Source organism: Acanthopagrus latus, chromosome 10, assembly GCF_904848185.1.
Source record: "Acanthopagrus latus isolate v.2019 chromosome 10, fAcaLat1.1, whole genome shotgun sequence".
Taxonomy (NCBI): domain Eukaryota; kingdom Metazoa; phylum Chordata; class Actinopteri; order Spariformes; family Sparidae; genus Acanthopagrus; species Acanthopagrus latus.
This window is the reverse complement of record NC_051048.1, coordinates 828,308-846,760: the sequence shown is the minus strand read 5'-3', so window position 1 is coordinate 846,760 and position 18,453 is coordinate 828,308. Positions and strand designations below refer to the sequence as shown.

The following is an 18,453-nucleotide window of genomic DNA, read 5'->3' as shown; positions in this document are numbered from 1 at the left end:
GTGACCATCGTGCAACTCCAATATAAACTGAGTGGTTAATAGTTTCAACTGATTTTTCAACTAAATGAGAAGTTAGAAATATTTTTATTTGACTGAAGACACATCTGTCCACTCCAGAGGACGTCAGATTCTAACTGTTGGACCTTTGTTAAATAAAAAGTGAAGTTGTGTAAAGATTCCAAGTAAATCTAAGGCATTAAATAATAAGTCACAGAGACGTAGAACACCCTGCAGTGAGTCCCCGCCAGCCTCCACCATTTTGACTTCATGACATATCTCAGATGAAACATGTAAACGTGGACCAGGCTTCTCCACCTGCTGGTCAGAACTTGGTACTCCACTAGAACCTCCACATCTATGTGTCATGTCGAGGGTTTAAAGGGTGACTTAAGTGTGAAGAATATACACGTTTAATGTTATTAATGAGAAACTTGTTAACAGTTAATCTTCAGTTTAACAAAAAAGCCTCATGAGTTTCTTACTGTAGCTTCTTAGTCTGTAACCTTTAAGTGCACAACAACGGATGTTTTAAAATGAGTCATTATAAATGCATATTTATGTAAATATTGATGTTAATAAAGAAACAAAAACAATTGTAAAGGTTTAAAACTAAGATGATAGTTAGACTCAATATTATAAACAAATGAAGGAACTGAAGGTTTTATTAAAAAGTCTTTTGTCAAGTTTCTTATAAGTCTCGTAGTCTAACAAATATTGTATCATTAATGCTTTTGTCAACACTTCAGTTCTATTAATGTTAATAAGCATCTTATATGAACTTACAGGGTCTCATTAACTATTAATCAACACTTGTTCCTGATACAAAGTTACATGAGTCACATTGTTACATTCACAGTATTTATTTAACATTCACAGTTACTGAACCATCAAGAAAACAAAGACACACATTAAAACATCAAATATCAAAATCAGCTCAACATTCAGACTCAGAGAGAAAAACATGAAGCCCAACATTTAATTTTATTACAAAATATAAACTTTGACAAACAATACAAGAGAATCAGTTCGTCTCAGAAATGATGCTCGGTGGTGACGTCATCATACGGCTGGTCCACCTCCTCGCCATCCTCTCTTAAAACCGCCGGCTTCCTTCCTGCAGAGTGAGTCATTAATGAGTCAGTTATTAGAATAATGGTTTTTAGTCTCAGACTCTCTCCTGGAAGTTGTAGCAACGAGCGAAACAAGGGTTATCTTTAAGAAACTTGTTGATTTCTCTCGTTGGAACTCTAACACAAGAACACGACTCAACACCATATATCTAAATGTGTTAAGAAATTTTAAGTAACATGCTTTTTCCTTAAACAATAGATGAACTCAAGACTTGCTGATTAGCTTGTTAGCTGCTGCGTCATGCAAATAATAACTGTACGACAAGCACATTGAAATCCATCATTATCAAGGCAGCTGTGAATGTGAAACTCATGATTTCAGTCTGCAACAGTCCCGTCAGTGTCAGCTGCATTTTTGGTGATAATTAGCTAATGTTAGCTTGCTACCATGCTAAAATAACATGGGACACAGAGTAAACATTAAAGATGGAGATGTTAGCATTGTTATTGAAAGCATGCTAGCATAATGTTTCTAGCATTTAGTCTGAGAACCAAAGATGTTTTGTTAAAACCTCATCACTGTGTTGGAGGGTTTGTGTGAACGGAGAGCAAATAACTGAATCATGCTTCTGGACTTTTCACATTTTATTGGACCGAATGGGTCAATTTCTGTCATTTCTCTGGACCGGATGTTTGGTTATTTACGTAGGTAGGAGTAGGTCAGTGTTACCTGTGAGCATCTGACGAAGTAACGGCACCATTAAGTAAGTGGAGATGCAGTACGGAGTGATCTTCAGAAAGTAGCAGATCCCTTTCAGCACAGGCAGCCAGGTGGATGAGGCCGTGTCCTGAGGATCTAGACAAACAAACACACCTGGTCAGGTAACGTCTTCAAAGACATTATGAGACTCAGTTCAGCAAACGTAAGAGAAGAAGGAGTCTCTGTGCCGACTTTGAGATGTGACAAACAATCACAACGTTGGACAACAATTAAAAGGCAGATTTACAGCAGCCTTATCATTTCATCTGGGTCCATTCAACTGGATTCTGGTCGAGGCTGATCGGGTCCATTTGAGTTGAGTCTCGGTGAGTCAAAATTTGTTGATTCTAGTGCAGTTGAATCGGATTGGGTTGACTTGGGTGGAGTCTAGCTGGGTCCAGTCGGATTGACTCAAGTGGAACCTGGTAGAATTAGGTCCAGTCAATCGACTGAGTCATGTCAGGTCAAATCAAGCGCAGTTTAGTTAAGTTGAGTGTCTGGTCGGGTTCACTGGGGTCAGTTCGAACAGAGTCTGGTCAGGTCTGAGTGGGTCACCTGACTGGAGCCTGGTCGTCTCAGGTCGGGTCGATTCAGGTAGAAAAACATTTCCTCCTCATACTCACCTAAAACAAACAGCCAGCTGGATGGAGATGCTCCATGACCCCTGATGGTGTTACACTTGTAGAGTCCTTCATCAGACCTGGAAACATTGTGGATGGTCATGTGACCTGTAGGCTCAGTCCTGATGAGGGAGCCATCTTTATAGAAACCAGCTGAGAGGTTGGAGGTCTTGTTTCTGCAGGTCAGAGTCACATTTTCTCCCGTCCTCACAGGGAGGACAGGAATCCTCAGGATCAGTCCTTCATCTGAGCACAGAGACAAAATACGACTTAAAAAAACACAAGAAATTAAATCTATGTAGGATGTTAATTTTTTTTATTGTACTATATTGTATTGTATTGTAATGTATTAAGGTCTGCAATCTTTTAGATTCGATGGATCCGGATTCTCTGGTTCAATCTTTATACCATTCTTGGTTTATCAGTTAAGCAAGTGCTAGTAGCTGTTTAGGGGTCAGTAACAAAGTCGTCACAGGACATCGTTACTGTGGCTGCTTTGTTTGGATCAAATGATTTTGTGCATGAAAATAGTTGTCGATAAAGTTCTGAACATTTATGACACTTCACCTGACTTTATATCAACATGGAGGGAGGAGACAATGACTGGATTTAAGACTTCGGGATGAAGAGTTCCTAAACAATGAACTGAACACCAAAAAAGAACATTTAATAGCTGATAGGTTGTTTGTGTTTGTACTGTTAGCAACCAGGTTAGCTTGCTAGTTTTTTAGCGAGTAGGTTGCTAGCTTGGGGGTTGTTTTTGTGGTTTGCTCTCGAGAGTTTGAGGATTGTGAAAAATCTAGCAACATGAAAGACAAACAGATATTACCAACAACCTTCATCTGCTTCAGTCTGCCAACACTGAATGTTTTCATGGATCAATAAAAGAAAAGTTTTGTCATGTGGAAGCTGTTCTCGTCATTGCTCTTACCGACCACCGTCAAGTGGACAGAGTTGCTCCGCTGCCTCCCAGGAGACTCACACCAGTAAACTCCGCTGTCAGTCTTCTTGACTGTTGGGAGGGCGCAGCCATCTTTGGTGGTACTTCCCCAATTCGTTCCGCAGGTTTGAAGGGTCAGCTTGCCACGCGAGGTGGTGGTGTTTACAGCCCTCATGACCCTCCAGCCGTGAGAGTGGCTGTTGTCACCACAGGTCAGAATTATGTTCTCATACTCATGCAGCTGTGTTGAGTCAGGTGACACTGAGAGCAAGGCTGGGGGAGAGTATTCTGGGGACACAGAAATAGGCTGTTCAGATGGCATCACAACATCTGTCCTGAGCGGTCCGACCACATTCAGAGGTGGTCTGAGCTGAGTGTGACCACAGGACCGCTGACTCAACTGACATCCTTTGAGAAAGAAGAAGAAATAGAAGAAGACGCAAAAGAAGAAGAGGAAGGAGAAGAAACCACAACACCAAGCAGAATTTATTACACACTGTCTGAAAATGTAAATAGCTGTTTGGTTTCTGTTAACCTGCTAATATTAGCGGCAGAAGTTTGTGAAGTCTGTACCAACCATTGAACCAGTAACCACAACATCACCAGACTCCATTAACAAATGTTTTGATTTGTTGAGTTGTTGAGTTAAAACAAACTTTATAACGTAGTGAAACTGTGTCTCTGACAGATTCTGACTCATTGTGTCTTTGTTGTAAATTCAGCATTAAATGTTTCAGCTGAAGTTGTTTGTCTCCTTGTAAAAAGTGTCAGTTTGTGGCAGCATGTCTGTACCAGCCTGTCTGCTTCTGTGTCTAAAGTGCTAAAGTCTTACCTGCCAACACTGATCAGCTGTTTGAACACACTGTTTACACTGATTTCACCATTTACACTCCATTTATGAAAGAAGAAACATGTTATTGATCTGAACATGTCACATGTTACAAAGACACTAAACAGGAACAATATAGGCGACTTCTTTGTCCCCGTGGAGAAAGTCACCAGACTCCCTTAACAAATGTGTCAGTTTAGTGAGTTGTTGAGTTGGAGACACTTTATAAACTCTGTGAAACTCTGTCTCTGACTCATTCTGCATTATTTGGACCTTCTTGTTAATTCAGCAAACGTTCTACATTAACCTCTTTCTGCCTTGTGTGAAAACATCGTGTCTCCAGGACACACGCTAATGTCAGCTGCACAATGACGGACTGAGAGCTGACTTTCACTGAGGGACTCAGCAGGCAGTTCCTCTAACCTCCACTAGATGCTGCTCAAAGAAAAGGTTGAAATCACAAACTTCTCTGTCAACAAAGCTTTCTCCTCAGTATGTAAATGTGATTTGAGTCATTCACTGAAGTTACGTTGTGTTTTATAGTCTTGGTCACATGTGATATGAGCAGGATCATGATCTTTACCTTTCATCCCCAGCCAGCTGGGTGGAGACTCTCCATCACTGCTGATGTTACACTTGTAGAATCCTTCATCAGACCTGGAAACATGGTGGATGGTCATGTGACCTGTAGGCTCAGTCCTGATGAAGGAGTCATCTTTATAGAAACCAGCTGAGAGGATGGAGGTCTTTGTTGTACAGGTGAGAGTGACATCATCTCCCTCCATCACAGGGTGGACAGGACTCTGCAGGATCACTGCTCCACCTCAACACACAGACAAACTACAGCGTTTCATCCACCTACACAGCTGTCAGTCTGATCAACAGCTGCTGATACATTTTAAAAACTGAGACAGAAGCTTTGTTGAAGGATGAGCTGCTCACTGAGTCATCTTACAGACCCTGAATCACTTCCTTGTATCAGTTCCCATTTATACACTTCATGTGAATCAGAAGTGTGCTGCTGACTCCAGCTGATTTGTCTGTGACTCTTCCCATGTTATGAGTCACACATATGCTTTATGAATATCAATTCTGTGTGTGAAGAAATGTCCACGAACAGGAAGAAGAAGAGAAAGTGTTCATGCCATGTTGTGAATCTTACCAATGGTGATGTTGATGGTGTTGCTGCAGTCTCTGTGTTTGGATTCGCACCAGTACACGCCGCTGTCGGACTGTTTGGTGGTCAGTATGAGGCAGGCGGAGGGCTGCTGGTCGCCCCAGCCATCACCACACTGGGAGAAAACTTGATCTGAACTGGGAAACATAGACACATGATAGATATCAAACAATGTTAAAACATGACGGTTGATTTCTTTATTAACCAACAGTAAATCTGTTTCATGACAGTGGATTCTAGTGAAATTCTCCCTTTAGAAACTGCACTGAGCAGATTGATGCTAGTTTGAAAACCTGAATCAAACCGTCTGGTTCTGTCTTGTATGTTCAGGGCGTTATCTTAAATTTCCAGACCAGAGTCTGAGGAAGATATGTCGACATACTCTCTAAGTTAAATTTGTAAGTGAGGATGACTAATTGATTTTCAAAAGTAGGAGAGGCTGATAACATGCACATCACAAACATGTAAGGCCAACAGGAATCAACAGAAAGGTAACCTGCACACTCACACCACAGACCAACAAAAAGCTGGTCTGAGGTCAGAGGCCCAGCCTGATGCATCTACACTGGCAGGTTCACTACAGGTGTCAGATTATGAGGTCTGTTTTCACTCATTTTAATGTTTGATTAATGTCACTGCTGAAAATATTGTTGAACACTTCATCAGTAAAACAGAAAGCTGTAGTTATAAACTGTCAGGACGGAGGAAACTCTGAGGATTTATCAGGACACAACTGTTTTCTGAGCCTGGACTGTGTGTGAGAGCGTTTGGTGTGTAGAGAACAGAACTTTAATTAACACAAGATCCTGACTGATTCTGTCAGAACTTAATCCACAAAGTTAAACTGCTGGACCTCAGTAGAAATTTACATTTGATGCAACTTTTCTGATCGTGATAGCATTGTGGTAGATACAAATTCCAGGTCAGTACATGTGAGGTATGTGTGTGATGTCATTATAATGTTTTGTGTTGAAAACTTGCATGTTGAAGTAACACAGTGATCCTCACTGATGTTGGACACACCCTATATGACCTTTGCGTCTCGGACTTAAGGCCATTATTTACATCGAGGTCCTAAACGTTGTCTGGGATGGATCATCAACAATGATCAAGATTCAGAATGAAACCAGTTAGACCTTAAAAACAACCGATGATTTGGACAGTCATCATCAAAAGAAGTCTATCAGATTTATTGCTTATGACATCAAACCCAGAGAAGATGGCTGGTGGTAAACTAACCCGGTTGTGTATCTCCACACTGTCCATTCACCGGAGCTGTGCTCACAGCTCACAGTAATCTTCCTGTACTCTCTAAACTGAGACATGTAGGGGCTGACGGTCACATGGGCTGGAAGAGAGACAAAAACAGAACTTTATTCTGTTATTCTGTAAACTTCTGTCAGTCACCAGTTTTCAAAACAGGTCGTAGCTTCTTCAGGACAGGCAGGTAAAGAGCAAAATAGGTGGAAAGCAATGGCTGAAATGCATTCTGGGAACCCATCAGGTATCATCTGACAATGATTTGGATCTAATTTAGATATCAGTCTATAGAGATTCAACCTATGCAACAACTCCATGCTCCCTTATAGTTGCAAAGTGGACTAATATCAACACAGATTACTGATTGAAAGAACTACGTTACATTCAACCACTGGTCATATATTTTGTTAAATCTTGTCGATAAATAAACTGCAGTGAAAAGAACGATATGTCTGAAATGCAGGACAAAGCAGAGAAGTTCAGACAGCACGGCTCATCAGACAGAGTTACAGTCGGTAAGGACGACAGAGGCAGCAAACAAATACAAAGAGCAGACACATGTATGAACAACATGTGCGTGAGGAGTCAGGTGTGAACGAGGACACTGAACAAGGTAACTTATTAAAGTATAAATCATTTGTATCATAGCTGTGAATGTCTGCAGCCCCTCGCCTCCATCACTCATCTGAAAGTACAAGACCCGTCCAACATCCCATCTCATGTGCTGAGAATAGAAGGATGTGTGAACCTCCCACAGACTGCAGACCAGCCTACACCAGGTTTCTACCTGGATCTGATCTGATGAGGCGACACAACATCTTAAAGAATCTGAGTTTGTGGTGGACACTGACTTTAAAATAAGTTAGTGCTAGCTGCTGGATGGAAACAGGAAATGCAGATGGTCTCTGGTGTTGACGTTTGAGGTTTTACTGTGTTTCCAACCAACCCGTTACTCAGTTACTATGACCATGAGCGAGCGGCGCCGTCAGCTCACACACAGGCGTCACTTCAGGTTATTTGTAGGAACAACTGATGCTGCTGAGGAGGTGAAATTGTCTTTGCAGCAAGCGAGCGGATTTCAGACAGACAGGAAACACTGAGCGGTGGGCGGCAAAAACACATCAAAGTTCATCAGAGATTTTCAGAATATACTAACATTAACAGCATAATGCCAGCCTGAAACTGCATACACTTTAATCACACAGAGAGAAATTCATGAGAGCTGAAACTCACCACGACTGTGGGCAGATGTCCTGGAGACCGTCAACAACACTGAAACAACCGGCACAGATCACACACTTACATATTGTTGCTTTATCAATGGTTTAATTTTTAATAACTGCTGAAATCACAATCAGACAGTTCAGCATCCTGATTTCCTTTAAATTCAAAATAAAAACATCTGCAGTGTTGATTTGACTCAAAGTGAAGTGAATGTTTTGGATTGAAATGATGAATCTACTTACAGACGAGCAGCAGCGTTGACTTCATGTCGTCTGCAGGGTGGAGCTTCACTGACCGTCTGGTAGCAAATGTGGTTTATTTTACATCCTCTTCTTTAAACCACAAGCGGGGTAGGAGGAGGTGTGAGCTCTGCACACAACGCTGAACAAAGTACACGCCACTACTTTTGATCAAACTTAGTTCTGGGATCCAAATATGAAAATGTCTTTGACAAATGTTTTCATCCGTCATTTTTAATGTTTCCAAGTATATTTAAGCACCACCTGCTGTTTGCTGTCACCTGTTCATGTGAACAGTGAGCTGCAGAAACAAGAGACAATGCTCACATCCTGTTTGTCTCATCAGATGTGGCCTCATGTCCTTTCACCTCATACTAAAAGGACAGACAGCTGCATGAAGGAGCAGCAGTCAACATCATTATACAAAGAAATCCGCTGTGAAGGATTCCTCAGTTCAACTTCCTAGAAAGTCAAATCAGAATAATTCAGGAAAGATGCTTCTTAGATTAGCTGAATGCCTCTGTCCTGTCTGTATTCTAAACATAAAGCTAGCGGCTGGTTATCTCAGCTTAGCATGAAGACTGGAAATTGGGGAAACAGCTACAGCTTGGCTCTATTTAAATATAAAACAATTAAGATACCAGCTTGCTGGTCAGCATCTTTATTTGACTTCAGCTTCTCTGTTCCAACAGGCCTGTACAGATGTTAGCTTCTCTAGCAGGCTAACAACACTGTTGGCTTCTTCGACAGGCTTACAGCAATGTTAGCTTCTTCACACTAACATCAGTGTTAGCATCTCCACTCCAACAGGTTAACATTAAAGTACTGGAGAGATGCGTGTACCACAACTAATACTGGAGCAATGCTAAGGCTTGTAGCTTTTAGAAATGACTTCTTTAGAAATGAACATCCCTTTCGACAGTGTGGTTTCTTGTAGATGGCTGCAGTGTGGTCTTGACACATGTTCCAAATAAACAGGAAACACCCAAAGACAGATTCATATGTGGCTTTTGTAGTTTCAAAAGGTCCTCGTTTACTTCACCGTGCTGTGTCCACTGTTGACCACCCTGCTGGAAAAACCAGCATAGACCAGCATAGACCAAAAATATGCTGGTTTTTCCAGCAGGGTGGAAAATGAGCCCACATCTAACTAGATTAATCCCATCAGCAAACAGTTTCTTCAACACATTAAAAAACCAGTGACAGTATTTGATTAACTGGACCAAGTTTCTCCTAAAGATACGACATGGCTTCTCTACTAGGCTAACATCAATGTTAGTTCAGTTCCTGATTCCCCAACAGATTCATATAAATGCCAACTTTTCTACCAGGCAAAAATCAATGTTAGCTTCCAATCTCTGAAAGGAAACAACGCTTGAAACTTCTCTGACAGTTAACTTCTCCAACAGGCCAATTATTAAGGTTAGCTTCTCTTTTTGCCTGTTAGCTTCTCCCAACAACAGTGTTTAGCTCGTCCACCTGGCGTACACTGAACTTAGCTTGTCTGACAGGCTAAGAACAACATTAGCTTCTCAGAACTGCTGCTTTATGTAGAGGAGGTCACATTTATATTTACTGATAAGTGTTTATTGAGCATTTTATTGAAGGCACACATAAAAGACCAGTTAAAAATCACCTGTCATCACAATAACTGCTGGAAATATTTAGGTTGATAAAGGATCAATTACAGAAGATCACAGAATACATAATGTCATACATATAATACGATATTCATATACAGCAGAGGTTACATACGCATGGCAAAGATACTTTATAAAACATATCATGAACTTCAGAAGGTTAACTTAAGGTGCGTCAAAGCTTTATTTGTCCAACCATACGCTTCACAACTTGCTCTCGAGGGTCCCGTTGTCTTTTTCATGGCCGGTCACACTCAAAGTTGCATCTTCACCTTCTGTCTCGCCTGCTGAGATTAAGATCAAAAGGGTTGTTAAATGTGATTTCAAACCATCAAATGTAAAAAGATGCAAGTGGATGTGTGTGTGCACTGACCTTTGACCTGCAGGGCCAAGAGACGTGGTCCCGCCAGTCCGATACCCAGTGCTCCGATAGGTGCTGTGGTCAGGATGGCTAACACGGCCAACGTTAGCACGTCCAAACCGAATTTTATCAAGGCCTCATCCCCCTCCTCCCTCGCCATGTCCAACGCCTTGGAGCCAATAGCAGCCTGACACAAAATGAGCAAATGAGCACAAATAAAGATGCTCTGAACACTTCAAGTACATGTTTATCATTGATGCCTGGGCATTCAAGAGTCTCTAAGACATCCAGGAGGTTTTACACATCCTTCAGATGGTTCTAGAGGTACATTTAAAACGTAAATGCTGTAATTGTATTATTAATCTATGAGTCTTTTGGGTCCTAAAGGTCAATTAAAAGGTGCAAATGATGACTGCAGAGGCTCTAGATGTTATATGGGCAGTTATAGGAATTGTTGGTTTTAGTAGTTGTACAAGTTTAAGGGGTCCTACAGGAAGTTTTTGTGGTCGTTGATGAGGCTGTAGAGGTCTTCCAGCTAGTTCAAATGGTCCTTTAGAAGGTTCTAGTAGTCATGGAGGAGGTGTTAGGGGCTATTATTTGGTATCCATCAGGGATGAGGTTCTAGAGGTCCTGTTGTTGTGGTACACACATACGGACCTGTACGGTGGCTTTAGGCAGCCAGGCCACAGCGATGAAGACTTTCTCCTTCAGGTTGAATCCTCCAAAATGAACCAGCAGGAAGGTGACGAGCACTCGGATCACCAGACCGATACTGATGCAGCCTAAACCTAGACCTGAACACAGACACCAGACAAACAGCAGCCAAAAGTTGTTAAAATAAAGTGTTTGCTCACTGGTCCACTTGGTTCCTAGTACTGAGACCAGGTCCAAATGATATTCTGTTTGTTTCGAGTATAGCTCTTACCCACTGTGCTGGGGTTGAGCTTTGTTATGGTGATCTCTGCTCCAATCAGACCAAAGAGGAGCGGCTGGAAGACATCCCATGAGAGGCCCACCATGGCTGCCACTGGAGCCTGGATGTAAAGATACAGAACAACCTCAAACAGCCGGGCCTGAATAGATCCAGTGGTGTCATCAGTTAAAAGACTGCTGATGTTGTGCGAAATGATTTAAGTGAATCAGATGTGTGTTACCTTGTCTTTTTTCCAGCCCAGAGCAGCCAGAAAGGCCAGCACCAGTGTACAAAGACCACCAGCTCCAGCAAAACCAATAACATGACTGAAGAAGACAGAAAATATGGACAGACCCAACAACATGAGGGTTCTCCTCAACACCAGGTCCTCCTGCAGGGAGACAGGCAGGGATTTAAAGAATTAATCCAGTTACATTAAGATTTACGGTGGCGTAACACAATCTCAAACCACACTCTCACCATGTCATTGCTGGGGAAGCAGCACAGAAACAGACCCAAGATCAGCCCGGCTATGATCCCTCCCACCACCTCCAGCAGCCCCTTTAATATGTTCATCCACGTCGAACCTGCGGGACAAACACAGCATATAGAACAGAATAAAATAGAACTGAAAGGAACAGAACAAAACAGAAAAGAGCGCTGCTCTCCTGTAGAGACCTGTAGAGAAGGCGATTCCGAGGCAGGTGGAGAACCCTGTTATGGCCAGAATGTCGTCAAAACTCCCTGCAGCCATCAGCAGGGTGGGGATCCCCTGAACAACAACACAGAACGTTATTAGAACCTTGATAAAATATCACAGAGTATCAACGGAACATCATGACATCAAAATGAACACTGAAAATGTTCTCAGGGCTCGTGGTGGAGCTTTTTAACACACTGTATGTTGGAGAGGACTTTAGTTTGCGATATTTTAACACACTGTTTAGATCATCAAGAGCAGGTTCTACATGTTCTTGACGTAGTGTTTTGTTATGTGGGCTCAACAAGTCCTTGAAGATTACAAGGGGGTGATTTTACTCACCAAAGGGCTTCTAGTGGTCTTTTAAAGGACTTTGTTTTCACTGAGGAGGTTCTAAGGGATCTTTCTGAGGTTCTTGTTGGTGTTGAGGTTTTTAATGGTTATTTAGGAGGTTCTAGGAGTCAATTAGTAGGTTCTGGTCGCCACAAAGGACATTTTACAAGTTCTATCGGTTATTTAGAAGGTTACTGTGGTCACTGATAAGGTCTTTTTGGCCTTTTGATCATAAATGGACATCACAGAGGTTCTTAGGGTGACACAGGGGTTCTAACAGTCATTCAGATGGTTCTCATGCTCACTAAGGGGTTAGATTCACTACATGTGGTTCTTGTACTCACCGCTAGACCAGTGGTCATCAGAGATGTGGGGGCTCCAGTAGTCATTGACGGGGTTCTAGCTGCCACTTAAGGGGTTATAGGAGTCCTGAGGATGCTCTTATGGTCATTAAGCGGGGTATAAGCTCCAATAGGTTTTTTGTTTTTTTTTTAATTCTCGTAGTCTTCAGGGGTCTAACGGGTGGTTTGGTTGGTCACTGAAGAGTTCCAGAGGTCTATCACAAGGTTCTTTTAATTGCTGAGGAGGATCTATTAGTCAGTAAGACGGGTTGGTTGGTCTTATAGATACAAGCAAACATCAAATATGTTCTTAGGGTCTTAAAGGGGTTGTAGTGGTGACTGATGAGGTTCTAGTGGTCCATTGGGTGGTTACTGGTGTCATTTAGAAGGTTCCAGCCTACAGAGACAGTTAACGCTGACTGGAACATGTCTCTGGCTGTTCACCTGCTCCCCCTGGTGGCAGAGAATCACCTGTGATCACCTGCGAGTGGAAGGTTTACCTTCTCCACTCCGTAGCCTTCTCTCTGCAGCAGCAACATCGACGGAACCACGACAGCTGGAGACACTGCAGCCAGGACGAAACTACACACACACACACACACACACACACACACACACACACAAAGAGTCATTTTCATGTATTTTCAGTACAATCTTACAGATTTAGACAGATGCGTTCATTAAGATATTGATTTTTAGCGTGTGTGTGTGTGTGTGTGTGTGTGTGTGTGTGTGTGTGTTACCCCAGTATGAAGCCCCAGACCCAGGGCAGACCCAGCAGGAAGTGAGACACGATGGCGACGACGCAGGCCTCCACCACACAGGGACCGATCGCAAGACGCACACACACCGCCTTCAGACGACTCAGCGCCTGAATGAACACACATGAATGTAACAAAGTATGTGCAGTACATGTATAGTCTACTGTGTGTGTGTGTGTGTGTGTGTGTGTGTGTGTGTGTGTGTGCTCACTGAGGGGTCCAGGCCCAGTCCAGCTCTGGTCAGGATGATTGACAGGGCGATGTTCCTCAGAGCTGCAGACCAGTGAGTGTCGATGTAGACGGCGTCTGTTATGTAGGGAACGTTACGCAGCACCAGACCTGCCAGCAGCATACCTGTCACAGACATCCAGAGTATTACTTTTTTAATCTTCTGCTAATTGGCCTTGGAGTGGTTTCACCTGTGGAGGTCGTACCAAGTAGTGGGGGGAAGGGGGGCAGCGTGGGTAGTTGGATCATTCCCACCAGCTTCCCTCCGAGCACGGAGCAGATGAAGAGGATGACGAGGCCAAACAGGTTTCCTCCAGGTAAACACTCGCGTCCTGTGATGGACCAGACGACTCCGAAGAGCAGTGCGAACAGACACACTGCACACACACACACACACACACACACACACACACACACCATGAGCTTTCCTACAGCGCCATCTTTTGTCGTTCTCCTGATTCTACTTCATACACTTGAGCACATTTAACTAACGACAGCTGACGGGCACCTTCAGTAAGGAACCTGCTCTGAGGATGATTTGAATATTGAGACTGATATTAAGCGTCCATCACCTTTAGTGACGAGCAGGTTGACGAGTCCAGTCGGTCGAGGACATCTGTCCTTCAGGCTGATGCAAGACGAGCAGCAGGAGGACGAGTCGGTCGCTCCCGTCTTCATCTGAACACACAAACACAGATAACATGCAGAGTGGATTCATGTATTTGTACTGTTGTATTTGTTATACAGGATTTTACATAATTTTTGGGGAATAACTCTGAGTTCTGGGTGAGTTCATGTGGATCCAAACATTCCACTAATAACTGGAGAAACAGACCAATCAGGAAGAAGAGATTAGAATAAATATATTCTGTCTATACCAAAGAAGAAGTGATCACTCACAACCATAAAACATCAACTCTTCAATCGTCGTTACAGTTACACTCTCATCAAAACAACTGCTGCATCGTCAATAAGACCTGCAACAAACTCACAAGAACTTTGAGAACTGACAGTTAGTCAGAATCAGAATGATTTTAACCAGGTTGAAGAAATTCTGACTCGTGAATCAGGTGAGAGAAGAGACACATGGATGCTTCCTGTTTCTCTTCAGTCTTTAAAATGTCACATTTTGATAAATCGAGACACATAAGTCCAAAACTATCTCACTTGGCAGAAACTAAAACAGGACATAGACATTGTGGCCAAAAGTAAATGGACACCTCTTGTGAACTCTCAGGTTTAGCTGTCCTGATTTAACAGTGTTTCCTGCTTCAGTGCCCTCCAGTCCTCAAGTGCATACACTCCCCATAACTCTCTGAAATGTAAACACAAAGACATCAGACACGCATTCCTTGAAACGGTGCAACTTTGACCCACAAGGGGCGCCGGTATCACTGAGGTCCACTGCAAACAAACCTCCATAAATCACAGCAGAGCCGCTCAGGTGATGCTAATGGCTAACTCAGCTAATATCAATAGAGACTATCTGAGTAAATGAAAACAAAAAAGTTTTAGATTCACACATTCTGGATTCTCGTGTCCTTTCAAAATAAATGTCCATAAATGTACTTAGAAATAAACAAAAGTCCATTCAGAGCTCCCCTAAGAATCTTCCTGATTTTAACTTTTTTAAGTATCACAGTGATCCAGTGACAGTACGTCCAAGATTGCTAAGAGGAGATGCTAACTGCTATTTCATCATATCTTCAATTGAAAGTATTTGCTAAAATTAAAACAACTACAGAGTAAAGCCTCTATGGCAACAGACTTCCTGTTGCTCAGAAAAAGATTAATTCCTAAAATAAAAAGGTAGAAATAAAAACAGCAATGAAACCCATTAACAACTGGTCATTAACTTGTTGCTGTCTTAGGTTATATTAAGACTTTGTTCAGACTCAGCTGTCCACAAACATTTGGCCTGAATATGTTCAGGTTACTGACTACAACCACAAACACTCTTTCTATTAATAGTTGGCCTCAGAGTTCAGGTTTGCCTGTGTGTGTGTGTGTCTGTGTGTGTGTGTGTGTGTGTGTCTGTGTGTGTGTGTGTGTCTGTGTGTGTGTGTGTGTGTCTGTGTGTCTGTATGTGTGTGTGTGGGGGGGGGGGCATCGACCACTCACCCCGACAGTGTCGTCCATTTCGTCCGTCTTCCTCCGCGGCAGGACCGTGATCTCTCTCTCCTCTTGACAAACCTGAACTTTACTCCCTCGCTTTCACCACAGCCAGGTGTGTGAGAGAGTGTGTGTATTTAAATTAGTCATGATAACACACATGTTGCGTGTGAGTGACGGGGGAGAGAGAGAGAGACAGAGAGAGAGTGAAAAAAAGACTTGCTAACTGTTTGCTCTGAAGTAGCTGGACTAGACTTGATTTAAAACATTTAGACATTTAACATTTAAAACAAAGCTACACCTGCACGACAAGAGTGTAAAACTCTCATAACTTTGTCAAAATTAGATTCAGTGTGTTAAAAAAAAAACTCTCCAGGATGTTATTATGTCTGATGTCCAGAGACAATAAAAAACCCATTCAGAACTCCACTGAGAAAAGTCTGGATTTAACTTTCCTTCAGCATCACAGTGATCCATTGACAGTCGCCTGTACCTCCATCAGCACGCCGCTAACTGGAGCTGCTAACGGCTAAGTTTTGTCTTTTTTGTCCTTTCAGAATGCTGCAACTCTGCTTCACTGTGAAGCTCCAGGAACGTTCTGTGGACTACGACACATCACCTGACTATATACATGTTTCTATTAAATATTTTGGTGAACTGTTCCTTTACGACAATGAATCCCCAATAGTTAGCCCCGGGCTAATGGAACTGTTAGCATGGGGCTAATGGAGCTGTTAGCACTGGGCTAAGGGAGCTGTTAGCACCAGGTTAGTAGAAGCAGTGTGAATCATATAAATCTGGGCTGAGGTCAGTAATCAGGTCAATAATCTGTAAACAGAGTGATTATTGACAAAAGACACAGATCAAATCTATAAGGAGATATTCAATTTCTAGAGTTAAGTAAATGTATTAACATTGCACGCTCGCACGCACACACACACACACACACACACACACTGTTTGCACATTCCGTCTCTTGTTTATCTCACTCTTGTCCATTTGTTCGGCCTCTTTGGTCTGTCCATCATTCTCTCTCTCTCTGTCACTTAATAAACCACATTTATGTGTCATTGCAGTAATCATTAAACCTATATCTCTCTCTCTCACACACACACACACACACACACAGTCATGTGCACATAATGGAAAGTGTTCTCAGCAGAGCACTTGTTGAACTTCACTTGATCTGAATGACCTCACGACCTCTAACTCTAGCACCACCCTCAGGACGAACTGCACCTGTGTGTGTGTGTGTGTGTGTGTGTGGGTGTGTAGTAAAGGACCTGCAGTTACAGTAAATGATTCACTTTTCATCACTGTAAAACATCCAAGGACACAACAAGCCAATCAGAGCAGCAGTATATCTCTGTCAGGAGGGAGACGATCAGGAGAGGATTCAGTTTTCAATCTAAAGATCCTGTTGATGTTAGACCATCACACCTGGATCACACCTGGATCACACCTGGATTAATAAAGGTCATCAGGTCACCGGTCAGTTGATTAGGTTGGTCCGTTTATTACTTGGTTGGCTGGTTGTTTGAATCTTTGGTCAGTTAGATGGTTGTTTGGTTTGTTATGATTGTTAGTAACATCCCATAATATTCATGCAGCCATGGAGGTACACAGGTGTTAATTAAGAGCAGGATTAACCTCTCATCACCACTCTGATGCAGCATATCCTGTAGTTTCAGCTGTCTAGTCCCTGTATAGAAACACCTGTCAGTCATTTCTGTCCACTGGTTTGAGGTGAGGTGGTGGGCGGAGCTACACTGAGCTGTACACCTGGATCACAGGTTATCGTGTTTTGTCAGGAGATCATGTTGAACAGTTGGTACCTCAGCTTGGTTCTGTCCGTCATCACCCGTCCGGAGGTAACGCTTGGTGGCTTCTTCATCCATCATCTGAAAAAAAAACGCACATTTACACATAAACACATGTGACGACTCTCAGGTACAAACGCTTGAAAAACCCTGTTGTGGTCATCAGAACTGGTGCTGAAAGACTGAGTGACTGTAATCGATTAGTCATCAAGCTAATGGATACAAATCACTCATTAAAGCTGAGTTAACACTGACACACACAACATATTTTGTAATTAACACGTGAAGAAAAAGAAAAACAACATTGTAGTTTAGCATGCAGTTAACAGCTAGCTTAGCCTGGTGAGCGTACACTCCAGAGGTCCAAGCAACAGCTGCACATTCAAAAAACTAGCTAACCAGCTTGGAGCTGATCCAAATTATTATTCTGCAGCACCACTCAGGATTACAGTAATCATATCATTGTAAGACATAAGTAAGTAATGTGTTGCACCCCAAAACTGGTCAAAACTTGACAAAATGTCCCCACAAACCAACATATTCCCACAAACCAACACGTCCCCATAAACCAAAATGTCCCCACAAACCAACACGTCCCCATAAACCAAAATGTCCCCACAAACCAACACGTCCCCACAAACCAACACGTCCCCACAAACCAACACGTCCCCACAAACCAACACGTCCCCACAAACCAATATGTCCCCATAACCAACACGTCCCCATGTTACTGGTCAAACGTGTCCTCTGATTTTTTAAGAAAGAAGCTCTTCAAATTAATTTCCTGTTTTTCTCTCATTAGTTCAGAGGAACACAGACACATGACACTGTTGTGAAGTCTAATTATCCCACTAATTATAATAAAACAAATAACAGTTTTATACACCCTGTCATCCTGCAACACTACATTACTCAGCAAAGTAATCACATTACCTTAACAAATAACTAAGTAGCGTGTTACAGCCCAGCACGAGTGAACTGGACAAAAATGTCTCGACAAACCAACATGTCCCACTTTCCAAATGTGAAATCAAGTAAGTCCCACAGTGTCGGGTAGACAGACATATGTAATTTATTAGAAAGGAACAGTTAATTATCACCAGCAAATTAATTCTGTTTTAAATA

General features: G+C 42.4%; 3 protein-coding genes across 3 annotated transcripts in view; 1 reads left to right on the top strand and 2 right to left on the bottom strand.

Moving 5' to 3' along the window:
• The window catches only part of LOC119026724 (Fc receptor-like protein 5), an 83,013-nt gene that overhangs the window by 2,949 nt on the left and 61,611 nt on the right, over nucleotides 1–18,453 (top strand). The window lies entirely within an intron of this gene.
• LOC119026709 (Fc receptor-like protein 3) lies at nucleotides 963–8,290 on the bottom strand. Its single transcript, XM_037111208.1, has 9 exons — nucleotides 8,123–8,290; nucleotides 7,890–7,928; nucleotides 6,636–6,744; nucleotides 5,382–5,533; nucleotides 4,803–5,042; nucleotides 3,382–3,678; nucleotides 2,454–2,696; nucleotides 1,801–1,926; nucleotides 963–1,114 (listed from the first exon to the last, which is right to left on the bottom strand). Exons 1-9 carry the CDS (start codon nucleotides 8,145–8,147, stop codon nucleotides 1,032–1,034), a joined length of 1,314 nt encoding a protein of 437 aa, XP_036967103.1. The 5' UTR covers nucleotides 8,148–8,290; the 3' UTR covers nucleotides 963–1,031.
• On the bottom strand, nucleotides 9,703–15,615 carry LOC119026706 (sodium/hydrogen exchanger 9B2). The gene is made up of 13 exons (XM_037111202.1): nucleotides 15,518–15,615; nucleotides 13,969–14,074; nucleotides 13,603–13,773; nucleotides 13,380–13,522; nucleotides 13,151–13,278; nucleotides 12,908–12,989; nucleotides 11,712–11,805; nucleotides 11,514–11,620; nucleotides 11,275–11,424; nucleotides 11,046–11,154; nucleotides 10,778–10,914; nucleotides 10,133–10,307; nucleotides 9,703–10,046 (listed from the first exon to the last, which is right to left on the bottom strand). Exons 1-13 carry the CDS (start codon nucleotides 15,533–15,535, stop codon nucleotides 9,964–9,966), a joined length of 1,503 nt encoding a protein of 500 aa, XP_036967097.1. The 5' UTR covers nucleotides 15,536–15,615; the 3' UTR covers nucleotides 9,703–9,963.

Excerpts from the sequence above, each read along its gene's own strand:
- LOC119026706 (XM_037111202.1), bottom strand. Across the intron at positions 12,990-13,150 it reads GTCTGGGGCTTCATACTGGG|TTTCGTCCTGGCTGCAGTGT; the intron begins GTAACACACACA and ends GTGTGTGTGTAG. Across the intron at positions 11,425-11,513 it reads GCTTCCCCAGCAATGACATG|GAGGACCTGGTGTTGAGGAG; the intron begins GTGAGAGTGTGG and ends GTCTCCCTGCAG.
- LOC119026709 (XM_037111208.1), bottom strand. The coding sequence starts at position 8,147 with ATGAAGTCAACGCTGCTGCTCGTCT. Across the intron at positions 1,927-2,453 it reads CAGCTGGCTGTTTGTTTTAG|ATCCTCAGGACACGGCCTCA; the intron begins GTGAGTATGAGG and ends TTGTTTGTCTAG. Across the intron at positions 1,115-1,800 it reads ACTTCGTCAGATGCTCACAG|GAAGGAAGCCGGCGGTTTTA; the intron begins GTAACACTGACC and ends CTCACTCTGCAG.